Below are 20,523 nucleotides of genomic sequence, written 5' to 3' on the forward strand. Positions count from 1 at the left end.
ATCATAGATAGTAGTCTGAACTTCTAGACTGCAAAACAACGGTAAGAGTTGATTGCTGCTAGGGTACACACCATTTGAGCAACATTGCTTAGGAACGTCTGTGTGATGAATGCAATAGAGGTTTATAAAAGCAAATGCTTGGAAGGAGCTTAGGGCAATTTAAAAGTGCCAGTACTACCCCTATCGCTACTGACAAAAAAGAATTTCATTAACATTTCAGTTGTTGAAAGTTAGGCTTAGGTCAGAACTCCCGAACAATCACCTTGTGCAACAGCTCACCCAGCGTCATAGGTGGCTATGATACGCCTCATTACTGCCAACATACAGTGTTGAAGAAATACAATACAATACAATTGATTGTGCTCAACAAATCTTCAGTTAATTAAAAATACATAGTTCTACAATATTGTTCGCTATAGTATCAAGTAGTGTTTTTGACATTCTGGTTTCAATTGAACGCGGCCACAATTTTCCTGAACCAAACAGTAGACGATATTCTATTTCCCATATGTTTGAGCTGGAAATCACATGTTAACTTCAATACAAATGCGCCAATTCATGAAACGACCGAATAAAATTTTTAGGGAGTCTCCCTCTAAAACTAAGGAATAATCCCAGGGAATTTCACTACTTAATTTTTCTCCCATACTGAGCTGCGCATCATAGTAATCGTGAAATTTTGTTCTTAATCGATATCAAGTCATGGAACGGCTCATGAAGGTTTGACTGTAAATCGACTGTCATTGCCGAATAATCCATGATCTGTCGAACAACTTTATCGAAACCCCTAACATTATAGCTTTTCATGATCTTAAGATACAGAAGATCGAAGAAAATTTGGTACTAGCGGCACCTAGTGGATAAATACCTAATCAGATTTGATACCGCCATATAGCCCTTCATCTGCTGAACAAATTTTCCGAAACACCAACTTTCTAGCTTATCAGGATTTCGAGATTTTGAACGAAATGTGTTATTAGCGCCACTTAGCGGATAAATGCCCAACCAGGTTTTTAAATTACAGATAGCCTTTGATCTGCTTAACAACTATGTTGAAAACAAAAATTTTCAAGTTCAAAAAGTTCAAGTTGAAATTTGTTTCTAGCGCCACCTAGCGGATGATTTCCCAATCAAGTCTGTCATTGTCAGATCACCCTTGATCTACTGAGCCGAAGACCTTCTAGCTTTCAAAATCTCGAGATATAGAAGATTGAACGGAAGTTGTTACTAGATAACCTAGTGGATAAATTCCCAATCATTTTTTTCACTGTCAGATAGCGCTTGATCTGCTTTGCCGAAGATATCAACCTTCTAGCATCTAGATATCCGTTGAATGGATGATTTAGTCAATTTTGGTACCTAAGACAATGCGGAATAAATCCGGACTCACTTGGTCCATATTCTCAAGTTTTTTGGACCATAAACTCGAAGAGTTTTTCGGGAAATTCTGAAAATTCCATCACAATATATTTAGAAACAAAAAAGAAAGTAAGTTGGCTGGATGAAGGTTTGTAACGGCCTAATTACAATTGTGACAGAATACTTTGTTGGTTTATCTGCAGCGGAAGCGCATGGAGTATGTTCGGACAATAGAATAAAGTAAGCAATGGCCAACTCACGTCCAATGTTGGAACTTGGATTGTATTACCCTTATTAATTTTTATCGAGGACAAATCAATCTACGACATTTACTGAATAATCAAGTTGCCCGATGCCACTGTCAGTCGCTTGGTCTTCTATGAAAGAGAGTTCTTCCCGGGTATCCATCAGTTGAAGTCTATCCAACTGCATACCATGCTTGCTAATCTTATGCCGTGTCAATTGGTGCCGAAATCGGAACGCCTGGTCACACAGCTCGCATTGATGTATCTTTTCCCCGGTGTGTCGGGTCATATGGTCCCTAAGTTTCGCAGCTGAGTGATACGACTCCGTACATAAGGAACACTTGAAAGGTTTTGAGTCAGGATCGGTACTATGGCTGAGCATGTGCCGCTTAAAGTAACGCATCGTTCCAAACGTCTTGCCACACTCACCGCAGAGAATCGTATGCCTTTCATGGAGTGCCATTTTATGATGTTTGAGATCTTGGGCGATGAAGAATTGTTTATCACATTGATCGCACACAAAGTCCCGTTCCCGTTTATGAAACTTCATGTGCAGATCAAGATACGATGGATTTTGGAACGTCTTATTACATAGCTTACAATAGTTATAAACGCTGTTGGCGTCCCTTTTACGTCTCAAGGCCTTGGCGCTGTCCATCGATTTTGTCTTGTGCGTTTTCAAATGATACTTCAACATGTGCAACTGCTCGAATCGATCGGGACACAAAGGGCACATCAAGCGTTTTTTCGACATCAGCCGTTTCAACTCTTCCGAACCATTTTCCGCATCCAGTGAGTCGTTTTTGTGGATTTTCTGCAGATGCATCCGATAACCAATCCGGGAATCCAACTGCTTGCCACAAATCTCACATGTATGGCTTTTATTCCTTAGCGACTCCGATGTGCCTATCGCCGAGCAAGTTTTACGATGTTGCTTCTTTTGACTTCGGTTGGGAAACATTCTTCCACAATCCCAACATTCCTCATCTTCATTCAGTTGATCATACTTTTTCCGTGGGGCAGGAATTTTATCCAAAACTTCAAGCATTTCATCAATCGTCAATCCTTCAAGTGGTGGTAATTCCGAGTTTCTCTCTTCAGCATACTCTGGTTGGCGGTCGAAATCTTTCAGATCGGTGGATGTATCATTTTCGTAAAAACTCGCTTCGTTGGGCGAACACATCTCTGAATCTTCTGGAACCTGCAAATTTTTTTAATTAATTTATAATCAAGACCGTCATTATCAGAAAAGAAAAATAAATTCCATCAAATCTGTGATCACCAGTCATCTTCTATGGCTAAGTTGCAGGTCTGAGCCAAAATAAAACAAAATCATAAGGCCCGTTTTGAGGTTACACTTCTGATGGTATAAATCCACAAATTCAAAGGAAATCAGAGATTAATATTATAACGATTTCAAGGGTTTTGCGATTATCAGAAGGACCCTTTTTGTAGCACAGCAGTCAAAAGCATTAAATTTAAATAGAATAATGATAATACTGCTAATCATTTTCAAATATTGGCAATGATAAATTGCTGTTACATGATACGAACGTTTTACACAATTCTTGCATAATCTGGGATAACGCCCTAAAAGCCATTGGTAACCACCACGTGTGTAGCTCGTTGTTTCTGGGCAAATGAATGAATAAGCATTCAAACCAACATCACTGACAGGTAGGGAAAGATCCTTTCTACAGTTAAGCGTTGTTAAATAACGTATAATTCCATTCATATGATCAGAAATAACGAGCTACACTCATGGTTACCAATGGCTTTTAGGGCGAGATCATAAATAATGCGAGAAATAATTGAAAAACTGCCTCAAGGCTCATATAGCCTGAATTATAACGAAATCAATTTCATCAGCATGAGCAATGAACATAGATGACCGTACAATTTGCAGTTGCTATTCCGTGATTGATCAAAACAATTGATATAGCACATAGATTTAATGAATAGGGCTTGGAATAAATTAGCTTACCATTCTCTATGTGCACAAGTCGAGAGCTTAAACGTTAAAAGTTAAAAACGGCGCCGGCCAAGTCCTTACGGCCATCGGGGAAGGGAAGGAATGTTAATTTGACAACCGTTGTTACTACAGACCGAAGAGTCTTCTGCATCTCCACAGTTGTCGTGGAAAGGATTTTGGGTTAGTGCGATATGGTAAGGATCTAGGAGTCACCTTTGATTGGTGATGTGTAACCGGTGGTTCCAATAGTTACTTGCCGGCTCCACCGCAAGGTCCTTTTTCCTCCATTAAACCCACCGTGCATTATCACCACTCAATACGGGCGAGAGTAACTCTCTTGTCGGTATTCAGTTGGAGTGCCGCATAGATCTCAACACTAACATACATGTCAAGTATGGTATTTGTTTGCAGCGGGTTGAGCGCAAGCAAAAGACTAAAGTCTTGCTCGGCTTGGGTTTCCAACCAGTCAAAATATTAAAAAAAATCGGTTAATTTTGGGTTCGGTCGTACCATTTCGATAATTAAAAAGCTCAGCTTTCGGATCGAACTCTTTAGTCTGTCCGTAACCATAAACGAGAATAGTAGTGCGCGTCGAAATTTGCAGTATAAACGAGATAGTGAGTTGTATAATTTGTGTTTCTTTTTATTAGGTGGTAAAAGAAAACCTAAAACCGAAAAGTTATAACGAAAACACTATTGGTGAAAAAAACGATAAGTACAAGTAGGATTAGTGACACAAAAGGTGCATTGTAGGTAGGAAAATAAAGCAGTATTGTTATTTCTTCGTTAATAGGTTTTTGTTAAGCCCAAACCCATGTGTACCTTAAACAATAGAACAAATAGTGGTAAAAATAAAAAGGTAAATTTAAATGTTAAAACATGTATATTGTACAGTATGGCCCATAAAAAAATGCGAAAATCGTCATATCATGTTTTATGGTAGTTTTTACATAGAAAATGTGAATGAAACATAAATATTATTTATTACTTGTATTGTATAATCTATTTAGACTCAGTGTTTCGCTTTGGACATGATTTTTATCTGTTACTTTCACCTTACCAGAGAGCAATTGGAAGCATACCTTCAAATTTTATCATGCGGACGTCGAGTTCAATATCTGTGTGATGAAAGCTTCTAAAACATCAACGATGACGTCAGTTTATTCACAGGCCTTGTCTCCAGCATATGCCCATATCAAATGATAGAATTAATTCATACCTGGGTCATTGGAGGCTTAAACATATTTTCGAAAAAACTGCTCATTTTGGAGAGCTTTGATTGAACCTTCATATAAGTGTGATAAGCGGCTCCGTTTTGCTCAAAACCTTTGAGCTAGTATAGATATAAGTTGTCTCTAACCAAAGGAACAAATTTCATCCTAAAAAATCTGTTTTAGGCCTCCGTCTTTATTTTTTATTCAACTTTAACAAAAAAATAAAGGCCCCTCCCCTTGGTTATGCGACCTTGCCGCGATGGGAGGGCATAATCCATTAGCCCATATGATGGAAACCAAAGGCGTAACCTGTAGTGGTGGTATCACATTTTGGCATTTTTTGCTTAAACCCGCGTCATAATTCATATGGCATAGACGCAATAATATCTCGGATGTGATCCAACGGACATTCTGCGTCATTGATAGAATTGATGCCCATTTCAAATAATTAATCTATTCGAAGTGGACATTAATACTATTGGTGACGTTCAGTTTGCCTTTTGCTAACCAGAATGATCCGTAGCCACTCTTACTATTAGCTAGCTAGACACATCGTTATCATATACGAATACATAGGAACTCTTAGGAAAATGACTAGTAGATTCACTGAGTAGAAAAAAGTGGCGACAATCTTATTTTAATATGGTTTTTACATTGCCATAATAAGAAATACCTCTTTTGTTACAGTGGTATAAATAATCGAATTCCAGCTTCATTTTCGCAAAATTTACAAGTAGAAAGTAGGCGTTGTGAAGCATTGCATTTGCCACCGAAAAGTGAGTCTGGTAGGAGACTGTAATAGAAGCCTAAGGTAACTTTACTCTTCAATATTCACTATAAAAATGACTATGGAAAGTAAGACGCTGAGATCGATCATTAGGGTTTACTTGCTAGTTTCGAAAAATTGTTGAACAGACAAGGAAAGCGAGATTTTTTTCTTTAAGGATATATGAACGTAATGACCAATAAATACTTTTAACAACAAAAAATGAAATTAACTAGAACTACTACTAAACAGCCTAATTTTGTTAAAACTTGACGACAATTGATATTTAAGACTCTAACCTTACGTAAAAGACAGGAGTAATCAGAATAGCACTTCAATGACAAATTATTCAAAACCATTTCGACTAGACAGTATTAGTAATGACACTACTACACTACTATTTCAAACAAATTCTGATGAAGCTGCTGATTTTCACAATGCTTCCTTTTCTCAGAAGCAAGGTAATATGGGTACTTTTAAAAAACTACCACGTCACAATACTAATAAAAAAGCAGTGTTCATGTGGGCGCCATTGCCTAGTCCGTCTGAGTATTGGTCTTGGTAGAGGGGGAACTTGGCAAAAGCCAGACCGAGGGTTCAGCCTTGACAAGTTAAGCTGTCAGGCAGCTCCAACTGAATACCATACAAAAAAAAAAAAAAAACTTTAACAAAAAAATAAAGGCATATCAAATCTATAAGACGCAAATGCCCTCAAAACTATGACCCTGGCAAAATATTTTATTGTGATCATGAAAAACTCATTCTCTAAGAAATCCTCCATCCTCTGATACCAAACAAGCTAAAATTTTCAACAACAAAGTGTGATTTTTGAAGGTGGGAAGTTTATCACCAGAGTATACGACAATCAGACGCTGTTTCTTGCTTTGGACGGACAAAACCTTTGAGCTTCTTTACTTTATTACATTATTTTACATTTCACAGTAAGAAAAATATGACAAAAATTGTCCTGGATAGCGAAGTTATGTCAGAATATACTACAATAATCAGAAATTACATTCACTAACAAAAAAATGAAAATAACGCATGTGAATACTATATTCACGTTCAAACAATTTTCGCATTTTTTTATGGGCCATACTGTACATATTAAAAACCACAGTGACGTCGCAATGGTACTAATCACGGGGGTAGGTCCTGTAAGCGGGCCTTTTTTTCTTTTCTGCATCGCATGGCGGAGCAAGCGGTGGTTATTTCATCCACAGGACAAAAGTGGCCCCTCTTTCACTCCGAGCGCACCGATCTTTATCTTCCAGAACGCCAAGGACGGACAGACGCTGAAAAGGGTGCCCACGTTACGTGCTGCAATCTCCATCCGGAGCACGAAACCGGCCATTTTGGATTGACCACTCTCAGATCCCGGGCGTCGGTCATTGTTCTCGGCCCCCACCTTTGTCCTGTGTTATCTGGACATTGTCTTTACCTGTGCTGCCAAAACCGCCATTGCTCCTTGCCACCACGCCATTCATGAGAGCGACAACTAAGCCGTCGAAGCCAACGAAGCTATCCTCTCCATTCCGGGCGCCATCTGGACTGCCGTACTTCAGAATCCCTGTCCAGGTCCGTGAGGGATTTCATCAACCAAGTTTATGGTGGGACAGTTGCCAAACTTCTCGTGGAACCGGTCAATTCACTCCGTAGTTCACCTATCACCATCTATCTGCCGGCTGGACATCGCCCATACATCAACCCGCGGAGAATCGCCGCCTCGCTACCAACCCGTCATCGACCACCACCACCTGCCATCAACCGTTGCTGCTTTGAGCCTCCAGTCGCCAAACCGCAAATACCCTACCCCAAAAGTGTTGTGACGTCACTCTTCAGCCGATTATGGCTAATAAATTAGCATGTTAAAATGAAAAGTTGATTTGCACAGTGCATTCTTTTAAAGAGGAAAATCATGGACGAGAACAGCTTTCCCGGGAAGTTCACGAGACTGATAAGAGCGACGATGGAAGGTGTGCAAAATTGAGTGAAGGTTTCAGGCAAACACTCCAGTTCGTTTGGATCCCGCCGGGGACTACGACAAGGTGATGGACTTTCGTGCCTGTTGTTCAATATTGCGCTAGAAGGTGTTATGCGGTGAGCCGGGGTACTTTTTTACGAGATCCTGTCAATTTGTTTGTTTCGCGGATGGTTGTCGGCCGAACATTTGAAAAGGTGGCAGACCTGTACACCCGCATGAAACGCGAGGCAGCAAAAGATGTATTGGGTTTTCGGAGGGCAAGAGAAGTTCGACTGAACTAAAGACTAATTCAAGTAATCGTTACATTCAATATAGTTCAATGGTTGCTACGATTTGTAATTTTAACAAGTTGGACTGTTGTTGAATGCGAGCAAAACAAATTAGGGTTCATTCAAATATTACGTAACGCAAAATTTGTCAATTTTAGACCCCCTCCCACCCCCACGTAACAGCTTTTGTATAGAAAATTTAAAATTTTTGTATGGACCGTAACACAATGTGAGACCTCCTCACTCCCCTTGTTGCGTTACGTAATATTTGAACGGACCCTTGCATGCTAGCTGGTGGGCCGAGCGCGACAGGGCTCGCCTAGGTAGCAGTGTTACGATAAGGGAGCGGGCCATTTGGCATAAAGCCATTTGGCATAAGGTCATTTGGCATAACGCCATTTGGCATAAAGGACATTTGGCATAACGGTCATTTGGCATAACGGATATTTGGCATAATTTTTAACAAAGTGAAAGATGAGGGTCATTTGGCATAACGGACATTTGGCATAATTTCAATATATTTTCTGTAGCTCGCAACTGATATTGATAGTTTATGTAAATCAGCCATACGCTGTTATGACTGATATTGAGCAACTCTTATCATTTGCTACAACTTTGCTGAACTTACCAACTCACGATTCGTTAAAATTAAGAAGTTGGCCTATTCCTACTTTACACTTGTAATCATCGTAAAAAAAAATTAATACGTACACTTTGTAGTACTGAAAATTCGGTGTCCGGCCACTTGGCCGAATGCCGTTTGGCTGAATCATGAAAATAAAAATCAAATAACACCACCTCTGATATGTAGGTTTCATTAGTGTGGCCAGTTATTAGATAAGCTAATTAATTTGTTGGTTTTCATAATGTGACGGGACGTAATTTTTTGTCACTCTATAAGAGCTCTAAGAGAATGATAAAATCGACCCGTTAATTCAGGACGAAGTTGTGAACTCCTCACAACTCCTCACAAGACTCTGAGGTAACGGTTAATTCGCCTCTGGACTACCAAAGGTGTAATATGGTTTCAAGTGTTTTATTGATTTCATCAGATTTTTTTCCTTCTTTTGCACATAGGCTATTCATTCGAGTTATACTATTGAAAATAGTTCAGCTTATATTTTAATTGAGAATTTTACCTTCTTTAAAGCATCGGAAGTTCTTTGTAGTTGTACTGATAAAACTATTATATGCATTACACTTGCCTAAATTTTCATAAGAGATTTTTCCTTCTTTTGATCATAGGCTGTTCTTTCAAGAGTGAAGTATTTCTTATAGTTATTCATGTTAAAGCTTATAATAAGGGTATCTGGGGTAATATGCACCCCAGGAGTAAAACGACTTTTCTGGGATTCTACAAATATTTTAGAAAAATTTAGACATTTTTCTGCAAGATGGATTTGTAAAATCGCATGTTGTGGGTCACTCCTATCCGCTCTTGACGAATCTTTTCCAATTTTTTTACAAATACTCATAAAAGGCACCGTGGGGTTGTTTTGCCTCAAGGGTGGATATTACCCCAGAATCCCTTCCCGGTCAACCTGTCAGTGATTTTCGATAGCGATCGATATAGATTCGTTTTGAACCGTTAGCGATCGCCATCGTTGGTCAAAGATCTATAAAGAATTATGAAGACTGGTTGGTCGGGTTACGTCTTATTCAAAACACTTTTTTTTTACCTCAACTTGGGTGAGTGTCATTCTCCTCCTGCTTGCGTATAGCAATAAACGACTCGGGGAATATTTAAGTCAAAAAAACCAAGACTTGTGGTTGCTAGAGCTATGACATATATTACTTAGTACGATCCGAGGGATCAAAACAACCAGATCCAGCAAAAGGACGAATAAGTCTTAAACCTTTTTGGTTACTGTCAAAATCTAACTACAAACATCTGCAGGTGGCTATCGCCGCTAGCAGAGAAGAGAATAACTGCTTACATTTAGGATGTTCTTCTTTCAACACGAACTGTTTCTTGAAATACTACTAAAATGCTAATTATGTGTATATCAATGATGGTGTAACCTTATTCATGAATAAGCTGAATGAGTTCTTTGAAATTCATTATAAATCCATGCTAGTTCACTTTTGTTTTCAATTTCGGCCTAACGGCATTCGGCCAAATGACCCTTTCGGCCAAATGGCATTCAACCAAATGGCATTCAACCAAATGACATTCGGCCAAACGACCCGGAACCGACAATTCTGAACATATTATCAGAGCAACTATGGCTCTAAAATCAATAAATCGAGACGAAAATCTCATGTCCGCCTAAATTAGCTTCCTGGACCAGTGTGCACTGGTTGATCGGATTCGTTGGATCACGAAATGTTATTTAAAAGATAATTGTAGTAGCAATGTTGCTGCATTTTTTTCTTGGTTTCCAAAGTCATTACCTTGTTTTCAATTTTCAATTTCAAATTAAGAAATATTGCGTCACTGATTGACACCCTAGTTAATCTTCTGTTATTCTGTTTAGTCATGATATTTATCTAGAGATTTACCCTTCTTTTAAACATAAGGTATTCTTTCGAGGGTTATTGCATAGCGGTTCGATGCGTTATTTTGTTATATAGGAATTCGACCTTCTTTTTAACATGACTTTTTCTTTTGCGTAATATTACAAAAAAAATTCACATAAAAAAAGGAATATCTGAATTATTATACCGAATAACCCTTACTTTTCAGATGGTTTGATATTATGCCAAATGTCCGTTATGCCAAATGACCCTTTATTTTTACATTGTTCAAAATTATGCCAAATGCCCGTTATGCCAAATGGCTGTTATGCCAAATGTCCTTTATGCCAAATGGCATTATGCCAAATGACCTTATGCCAAATGGCTTTATGCCAAATGACCCAGACCCTTACGATAAACGGGGATACGTTCGAGGTGGTCGATGAGTTCGTCTACCTTGGATCCATGCTGACGGCTGACAATAACGTTAGCCGTGAAATACGAAGGCGCATCATCAGTGGAAGTCGGGCCTACTATGGCCTCCACAAGAAGCTGCGGTCAAAAAAGATTCACGCCTGCACCAAATGTACTATGTACAAAACGCTCAGAAGGCCGGTAGTCCTCTACGGGCAAGGAACGTGGACGATGCTCGAGGAGGACCTGCAAGCACTTGGAGTCTTCGAACGTCGGATGCTTAGGACGATCTTCGGCGGTGTGCAGGAAAACGGTGTGTGGCGGCGAAGGATGCACCACGAGCTTGCCCAACTCTACGGCGAACCCAGTATCCAGAAGGTGGCCAAAGCTGGAAGGATACGATTGGTGTTCGCTTCCGAACCGAGTATTGTGGCGTGAAATTGTTGTTTTAGTGTTATCTGTTACAGACGGAGGGGAGGGGATCGAAAAATTGCCAATTTTAGCGTTACGTAATAAATGGATGCTGCCCAAGCAACAGGATCAAAGCACCAAACACGTTTCGTTCAATAGACCTTTTCCAACGATACCTCCAGTATTACAGTTTCTTCCATATATTTGTTTATAAATTCCCATAAGTTTCCTACAGTATGGCCCATTAAAAATCATCATATCATGTTTTATGACAGTTTTTATATGGAAAATGGAAGAAACAAAAATGTGCATTGGATCTGGTCCGCAAGCATGGGACCATTGAGGATCTTGTCGCTAAAGTCTCGCTCCTTCAAGAGACCGTAACTAAAAAGGACAACGAAATTAGAATTCTACGCGCGCACACCAAAACCACTTCTCTCGACAGCAGCAACTCCAAATTACAACGACAGCAACCCACCAAAACTCAAGTCCCCCCCTCATTTCCCGGCTCTCAAGGGCACAACAACCAGAAAGATAGAACAAGCAAGGCAACACCAGTCACCGTAGCGCAGAACCTGTCGATAGTCCCCGCGACGCCGATGGATGTAGTCGCTTCTGAGACCAACACCGGAACAAAACAGAAATTGAGGAAAAAAAATGCAGAAAAAAACAGCGGCGATCTCCATGCTAAACGAACCAAGGCCAACGAATCAGTAATGTACATCTCCGATACAGAAGATTTTCCAGCACCTGAAAACGATATTTGCAATGAGTCAGAGGTAGAACACCACATTTCGTCGTCTTCAGACGAAGCAATGGAAGAGAGCGTGGCATCAGGAACATTTTAGCAAGCTACGTCCTACCTTTTTCCACCATCCGTAATAACAAATAACTACAATGAGTTATAAACCAAACATTATTTCATGTCGAGATAAAAACAACATGCATCAAACAGAGGACGACACCCCCAACAAACTCCTGAACAAACTTTCCTTCCCCGCTAACATAGCGGCTCAAACAGCACTCCCGAACGTCCAAACCTTGGGATTGGAAACTTCTGGGTCGCGTGATAACTTCACTCTCCCCCTTCTGGACTCCGAGGGACTCATAAACACATCAAGCAAACAAGATAAGGCCTCGGGTAGTCGGGGCCCCACCAGTGCGGAAGACTTTGGTGAACCGGAACTGGTGGACAACCTCCGACATCCGTTGGCAAACTCTTTGGAAATAAACTGCGTTGGAACCATCGGTACTCCGTTTGTAGAAAACAACGGGTCGCGTGATAACATCATACTCCCCCACCCGGACTTCGACAGAACCAAAAAAACAAGCCAGCATGATAAGGTCTCGGACAGCCGGGGCCCCACCAGTGCGGAAGACTTTGCTGGACCGGAACCGGTGGACAACCTCCGGCGTTCGTTGGCAAACTCCTTTGGAACGGTCAGCGAGGGAGTTAAGGCTTTGCACTGTAAGGAAAACAACGGGTCGCATGATAACATCATACTCCCCCAGGACGACGAGCAAACTAATAAGGAAAATGCCTCAAGTAGTCGTAGCACCACCAGCGTGAGAGCCTCGTGTGAATCGGATCGTTTGGACAATCCCCGGCGTTTGTTGGCTCCCAGACAGGAGACAGTTCCGCCTGCACAGTTACAATTTGATAATCCTATCCCTCCGGAAGCTCGGTCGGATGCGCAAAAATATGACCAATGGAAGTACAGAACCGACAACGCCGCTATTCCAGCTGCTGGCCCTTCATCCTTATTGACCTTCATTCCTGTGAGCTCAATATCCTCACCGCTAGAAAGACCCACTTTAGCTGTTTCTGCCTGTGAAGATCCATTGCGATCTGCTTCCAGTCTTAAGTCTTCCTGCAAACCCGTAGGACTAGCACGCAGACGAAGTACGCGAACAAGAACCCCTCCCTCACACCCAGACAACGCGAGTAGTAAGAAGACGAAGCATTCATCGCTAGCGATACAGTGGAATATGAATGGCTATTCGAACAACCTTGCTGATCTAGAACTGCTCATAGCAGAGTCTACACCCGTTATAATTGCCCTTCAGGAGATTCATAGATCAGACACCAGAACAATGGAAAAAACTCTACAAGGCCAATACAACTGGATCCTGAAAGGTGGGGCAAACATTTATCAGTCTGCAGCAATTGGAATCCATAGATCAACAACCTACGTTGACCTTACTCCTAACTCAGATCTGATCGCAGTAGCAGCTAGAGTTGAATCTCCCTTTCCAATAACCGTTGTCAGTATTTATATACCAACATTGGATTGCAAGAACATTGAGCAGAGGTTGTCCAATTTTCTCGATCAGCTTCTCCCGCCTTTCCTGATCCTGGGCGATTTTAACGCGCATCATGTTAGCTGGGGTTCACGAAGGAACACTGAAAAGGGCTTCCAAATTCTTCGGGCCTCGGAAAAAGCAAACCTTCGTATACTGAACGACGGCTCTCCCACATTCACGCGACCGCTTATCAGTTCCGCCATAGATATATCTTTCTCTAGCGAAAACCTTTTAGGACGCCTTCAGTGGTCAATTTCCAAGGATCCCATGGGTAGTGACCATCATCCGATATCGATCTACTGCAACTTCCCCACACCAAAAACAACCAGACGTCCACGATGGAAATATGAATTAGCTGATTGGCAACTTTTCCAAAATACCATCGAAATCAGCCCTATAGAAGATGATACTCCACTAGAAGGGTTGATTAGCACAATCCTTACAGCAGCCTCCGAAGCTATTCCGAAAACAAGCCCAAACGCCGGCCGTCGGGCGCTAAGATGGTGGTCACCTGAAACCAAGACCGCTATTAAATTGAGGAGGAAAGCCCTAAGAAAAATGAAACGGATTCCGAAAGACCACCCTAACGCAGAAAAAATAGCTGCGGACTACTGTTCAAAACGCAACGCATGCCGGGACATAGTTCGTGCTGCAAAGCGCAAATCATGGGACGAATTCCTGAACGGTATAAGCAGTGACAGCTCATCTTCCGAACTGTGGAAAAGCATAAACGTGTTGCAAGGGAAACGCGGCATCAACGGTATTGCCATTAAAACCAGCAACGGCATCTCCAGGGACCCCAAAGAAATTGCGAACATTCTTGGTGGTTTCTTCGCTAAATTGAGCTCTCGGAGCGGTTATAACCCTGATTTTACTCAGCTTGACGATTTTTCGACTACCGTTGAATCCATCTCAATCCCGCGTAGCCGCCCAGGTGATCGATTAGACAAACCCTTTTCTTCTGCTGAATTGTCCTTTGCATTAGGTAACGGTAAAGGAAAATCAGCTGGGCCAGATGACATCGGCTACCCTCTCCTTCGTCACCTTCCACCCATCGGAAAAAGAGTTTTACTTAAAAATTACAATAGAATTTGGGAAGATAGAACTTTTCCCGATCAATGGCGACACAGCCTAGTCATTCCTATTCCCAAAAATGACTCGAATCGTACTGAACCGAGCGGATACCGCCCCATCTCCTTGACCAGCTGCTGTGGTATGGTCATGGAACGAATGGTCAATCGAAGACTAACACAATTCATCCGTGACAACGATCTCCTCGACCATCGACAACACGCATTTCGCCAAGGATGTGGCACAAACACGTACTTCGCAACACTCGGCCAAGTTCTAGACGACGCCCTCGAAAAAGGCCTCCACGTGGACTTGGCCACACTGGACCTTTCAAAGGCGTACAATCGTACTTGGACTCCAGGAGTGCTTAGAACACTGACCAGCTGGGGAATCAGTGGCAACACTTTTGCTTTCATCCGTAATTTTCTGACGAACAGAACCTTTCAAGTATGCATCGGAAACACGAACTCGAACTCTTTTCCGGAGGAAACCGGCGTACCTCAAGGCTCCGTGTTGGCGGTAACCCTCTTCCTTATCGCCATGAACGGAGTTTTTGAAACGTTACCAAAAGGCGTTTTTATATTTGTGTTTGCGGATGACATTGTTATCCTCGTTGCAGGACACAAACCAACTTTGATCCGCAGGAAACTCCAAAACGCAATCAAAGCAGTACATGATTGGGCACTATCTATAGGCTTCGACCTATCACCATCCAAAAGCCATTTCTCCCATATATGCTCAGGAAGGCATCGCACCAAAAAGAATCCTCCTACCATCGACGGCGAAGAAATTCCCTTTGATGCTACGATCCGCGTCCTGGGATTATACTTAGACCGGCATCTGAGTTTTCAACCGCACTGCGATCGTATCAAAAAACAATGTGAAAGTCGACTAAACCTGCTACGAATTATCACCAGCAAGCACACCAAAAACAACCGCGACGTGGGTCTGCGTGTTACCAAAGCAATTGTCTGCAGCAGGCTACTGTACGGTGCCGAACTGCTGTGTAGAAACTCCGAAAACGTGATCAGCAAACTTGCACCGACGTACAATCGGTGCATCCGCAGTTTGTCTGGACTCCTACCCTGTACAGTAGACCTGTTCATATTTGAAAAAATGTCTGGAAATCTTCCGGTCAAGCAGTATTCCGAATTCTCATGTTAAGAACAATGTCTGGTCAAATTTTCAGCTCATTTGATAGAGATCTTACTATGCTTCAAGTTGAAAATGTGTTTTTAGGCTTATTTTAAGGTTTGAAAAATCATAACTCAATACTCATAAATCAAAATCACTTGCTATTGCGACATATTGAAAGCTAATTCTATTCTGTTAAAGTTTGTCGAACACGCCAATAAGATTAAATTGAGTTTAAACATCGTTTGATCGAGATTTGCTCTCCACAGTACCCAGAAATCACGGTTTTCTGAACATGTATGCCCTAAAAAACACACATTGGCATTATTTTTCCAGGCCCTAGTCAACGGGAAACAAACATAATAAATCTATGAAATTATTAACCTTTAACAGCTTACATGTTGCTTTAGGAAATAAATTACAAACAATTCCCAAAGATCGAACAACCCATCTCAACCTGATGATAGTTAAATCGTGCATGACACAGGTACCGTCGAATGAATTAATTAAACAAGTTAGCATTGCTTTTTCTTTCCAAGTAATGATTGTTTTGATCATATTTCACTGACTATTCAGAACGATTTGAAAACAATCATTATCATCGACTGTGTAAAATCAGTGCTAACGTGTTCATTTTTAACATTCCTCGAAGCTCACGGTGGTGTTTTTGGCTCACCCACAGCGGATTTACGAATGTACTTCCTAATTGCCTATTTTTTACAATTTATTTTCGTAAGATGAAAGGTATCTTTAAATGGGATTGAGTTTTAGAAATACATAGTTATCATGTTCTGGAAATTCAAAATCCGAAAGTTTCATACAAGTATGTTTTTCAGGGAGAACACTCTCTAAAAATAGTGATTTTCAAGAACCTTGAAGCACAAACCTCAACCAAGCTATGTTTAAATTTGCTCCAATCATAAAACCGTGTTCGACAAAAGTTCGTAGAATTAAATAAACTACTATGTAGAGGTATTTCCGATAAGTTGTAATGTTCCGTTCAGTAGTTATGAATTTTCAAAGCTTGAAAATAGTCCAAAAACACATAATTGATTTGAAGCACATCTAAATTTTCTCCAAATTGACTGAAATTTTGACCAGAAGTTCATTTTGACATGAAAAATCAAAATATCGGTTGACTGAGGAACTTCCAGACATTTGAATAGGTCTACTGTACACCAGCAACATCCACATGCGTCGAAGCTGGAATTCCCCCCTTCCGATACATTTTTGCGATATCCGTATGCTCCAAAGCTGTCAGTTTCCTGGAGAAAACAAGCGGGGATGACGAGGGAGTGTTCCTCCTCAAAGAGGCAAACAAACTCCTTCAGCAATTCGCCCACCAAATCCTCCCCCCAGTGTCCACGGTCCACTGGGTTGGAGATGAAGCGTGGGACTTCTCTCCACCCAGGATCTACTGGACACTCAATACACCAACCAAGCAAAACCTGAATCCCACTACTGTGATTCCACGTTTCAATGAACTAAGTCTTATCAAAAGAAAGCTGAACGGCTATGAACTCTTCTATACTGACGGTTCAAAGACTTCTAGCGAAGTTGGCTTTGGCATTTTTGGACCCAATATCAATAAATGCGGAGGCCTACCCAAATCCACCTCGATCTTTTCGGCCGAAGCTACGGCTATTCTTTCGGCGGTTACAGAATACAGCTTTACCTGGAAAGCTATTGTTACCGACTCAGCTAGTGTACTGAGAGCTCTTGAGAACCCAAAGAACAAACACCCTTTGGTGCAAGCAATCAGAACAGCTTCAAACAGCAACACCATATATGTCTGGGTCCCCAGTCATTGCGGTATCAAGGGAAATGAAGCTGCTGACAAGCTGGCAGCAGAAGGCAGATCAAAAATACCAGCGCACCCTGAAGTACCTGCAGCCGATTTGAAAATATGGATCAAAACAGTTTTTACTTCAACATGGGAGAACGAATGGAATCTAGCTCGAGATTCTTTTCTACGGAAAATAAAAGGTGACACACATCGCTGGACCGACACAAAAAACTGGAAGGACCAAAGAATACTTTCTAGACTACGCTGTGGTTACACTAGATTTTCGCACGACCTCGGATCCCGGGATGGTTTCCTCAAACAATGCTCGGTGTGCTCAACCCATATGTCGGTAGAGCACTTAATTATAAATTGCCCTGCATTCCAAATCATCCGAGATCAACATGACATCGGCCTGAGCATTAGAGACGCATTATCTAATGACGCAGACAGAGAAAAATCACTAATCGAATTCCTCAAAATCACCGGCTACTACCAAGCAACATAGACCTGCGTAACTACTTACAACTAGGTAAACGGATGGGACTAGATGAAACTTGCTTACTGACAGGACGAACGACGATGACACCCCGAAGGCCAGAAACTAAAGAAAACTAAATCCATATTTCAGAATTCCGTAGGAATTTAAGAAAACTTTGATATACGTAAACTCTGTAAAAAATAATCTAATTCTCTCTTTTAAAAGAGACGAACCAGCCCAGGGCTGAAAGTCTCTATAATAAAGTAATAAAAAAAAAAAAATGTGCATTATTTGTAGTATTTGATTTGTTTGCACTTAGGTTTTCGTTTTGTTATCGATTACTTTCTACTTACTAAAGAGAAATTGGAAGCATGCCTTCAAATTTTATCATGCAGCCATCGAGTTCAATATGTGTATGATGATAGCTTTCGAAACGTTAACGATACGGTGAGATTCTTAGGTATATTTTATTAGGTAATATATTTCCGCACATGGCGATTTCGTTACTAAGTCGACCTTATCCAAAACTTTGCCCAAAGGTAGCCCTAAAAAGACTAAAATAGGTAGGTACATATTTACAGCCTCTTTAGTGAGCTCAGATTATAGATGGAGATTTTTTTTCTGATAATAACGGTCACCATTGATAAACAATAAATATATAGGTAAAACGCAGCAACTAACCTGCTCATCGGAGTGTTTAATTGAACTGGACAGTTCTGCTATGGATTCCGTCGCCAGTTGCTCCTGCTGCTGATGACAAATCGTAACGAAATGGTCAAATTCTTGCATTTTCACCCAACACACGTTGCATATCTTTGAGTCGCCGTTCTCATCTGTTGGCTCTTCCTGAGGCCAACACAGATTCCATATCGCATCCCGAACCAAATTAGAGTGCCTTACATTGGCGATTGAGAATCCTTCGGCCACCTTCAGCTCGTCGGAGCAGAAGCGACAACAGCTTTCGAAGGGAAGTACTTCCTCTTCTGCTGTAGGCACAAACACCATTTCCGGTTCCTGAACCGTTCGTTGTGTAGCTGGCTGTCTTTTCGTTTCAATGCTGGCCCGGCGTTTGGCTTTCTTGAGAAGAGGTAGTTCTGGAGGTTCTAACTCTTCCGGGGAGGGTAAATTAAGCGTAGGCACAACATTGGGCGCCAAATTTCGTGCGGAAACTTTCTGGTCGGGAGTGAAGTGCTTTTCGCAAACAATCGGAACACTGGGAATCTTCCATTCGGTAGTGCGCCCGATCGCATTCAGCCAGCGTACTTTCAGGTCGTCGTCTTCCCGCGGGATGTGATAGAATCGTATTCCCAGCTCGTAGTGATGCCGGTTGGTGGTACAGCCGACAACAGCACACTTTTTAGGCATTATGATCCTTCGAATGAAAAAATGAAGTTTGAACTGTTGATTTCCTAATAATAATATCTACTTTCCTTACCTTGATGTTTTAAATATGTTATCCTACCACTAAATTTAGTTTACTGCATGTTAAACATTAGCTGTGTTCAACGAGCTGCTCGAACTTGGTTGCAACCACTTGCGAGTCAGCTTTTGGTGTTCATTGAGCCACTCCAACCTACTTCGAGTCGCTCGAAACAGGTTGGAAGCTAGAGTCCGAGCTAGTTCAACCAGCTCGCAGTAGCTCGTGTTTTTGACGTTTAAAACGTAAACATTGAGAAAAAAAAGCAAAATCCCGAAGCGATACGGATTGTTAAGTGCGCGAATTTTTTTTCACGTGGAATTCCGGTAAATTAGTAAAAAGAGTAAAAAGAGCGTTCATTGAGAAAGCAGCTTGGAGTTGCTCGAAGTAGCTTTGACAGTTATTTGTTGACAAAAAATACGAGCTAGTACAACCAACCCCGAGCAAGTTCGATCAAAGTCATTGAACACAGCTATTTTTAAGCAAACTTGAATAGTAGTAGGTACACGATAGTTGGTGAGATTAGGACGTCAATAAATATTGTGTTTATTTTAACGCATTCAACTCCGACACAATACAACACGCCTGCACCGAACGAAACATCCTGGCTCAAATTGTATGATTTTTACTATAGTGGTTATCACGCCCAATGGTATGGGTGCCCTAGTGTAGAAGTAGTTGTGAACCTTAGAGGAAAACAATATGCACTCTGTCTCGAAAAACACCCAGAATCCGGGTGTAAATCTTTCAAATTGGGTAATATTTCCATATGAATTTTGATGAGTCTGGAAAGCGTGTGCAAGTTTCTTTGAGGAAAACAAAAACAAACTGTGTATGACGAGCGTACACTGTAAGATGAAAGTACCCTTTAAAGGGTAAAAAAGTACCCTCTTTGAGATAAACTAGTTTAACTCATTAAAAGAGTAAACGGCCTGTACTCATTAAAGAGTAAAGGGCTTGTACGTCAAATCAACGAGTAAATTTTACCCATTATTCGATATAAATTGTTTAGCAAAGTGGGTAAAATTCACTCTGTTTTATTTGCGCATAATTTCGTGTTTTTAAAACAATTTCAATCAAAAACTAACACAACAAACGCTATACGTTGGGCTACGTTATATGTATTTATTAAAAGCCATTTGAAAAATTATAAAAATATTTGATTGGGATCCTCTTCTTTCATTATAATCACCGAAGGAAAAAAAATGGCTGGATGGTGGTAACTTTCGTTGTCTGGAAGAA

At 41.0% G+C, this 20,523-nt stretch overlaps 1 protein-coding gene across 2 annotated transcripts; it reads right to left on the reverse strand.

Moving 5' to 3' along the window:
* Positions 1–1,611: 1,611 nt before the first annotated feature.
* LOC5577402 (zinc finger protein 426) lies at positions 1,612–19,806 on the reverse strand. Of its 2 annotated transcripts, XM_021856902.1 has the most exons (4): positions 19,788–19,806; positions 19,300–19,342; positions 18,546–19,236; positions 1,612–2,805 (listed from the first exon to the last, which is right to left on the reverse strand). In XM_021856902.1, exons 3-4 carry the CDS (start codon positions 19,227–19,229, stop codon positions 1,675–1,677), a joined length of 1,815 nt encoding a protein of 604 aa, XP_021712594.1. In that variant the 5' UTR covers positions 19,230–19,236; positions 19,300–19,342; positions 19,788–19,806; the 3' UTR covers positions 1,612–1,674. The 2 variants fall into 2 exon arrangements, with proteins under 2 accessions (XP_021712594.1, XP_021712593.1); XM_021856901.1 differs by lacking the exon at positions 19,788–19,806 and having other exon boundaries at positions 19,300–19,480.
* Positions 19,807–20,523: the final 717 nt, after the last annotated feature.

This window comes from Aedes aegypti, unplaced genomic scaffold (assembly GCF_002204515.2).
Source record: "Aedes aegypti strain LVP_AGWG unplaced genomic scaffold, AaegL5.0 Primary Assembly AGWG_AaegL5_hic_scaff_44_PBJ_arrow, whole genome shotgun sequence".
In the NCBI taxonomy this organism is placed as follows: domain Eukaryota; kingdom Metazoa; phylum Arthropoda; class Insecta; order Diptera; family Culicidae; genus Aedes; species Aedes aegypti.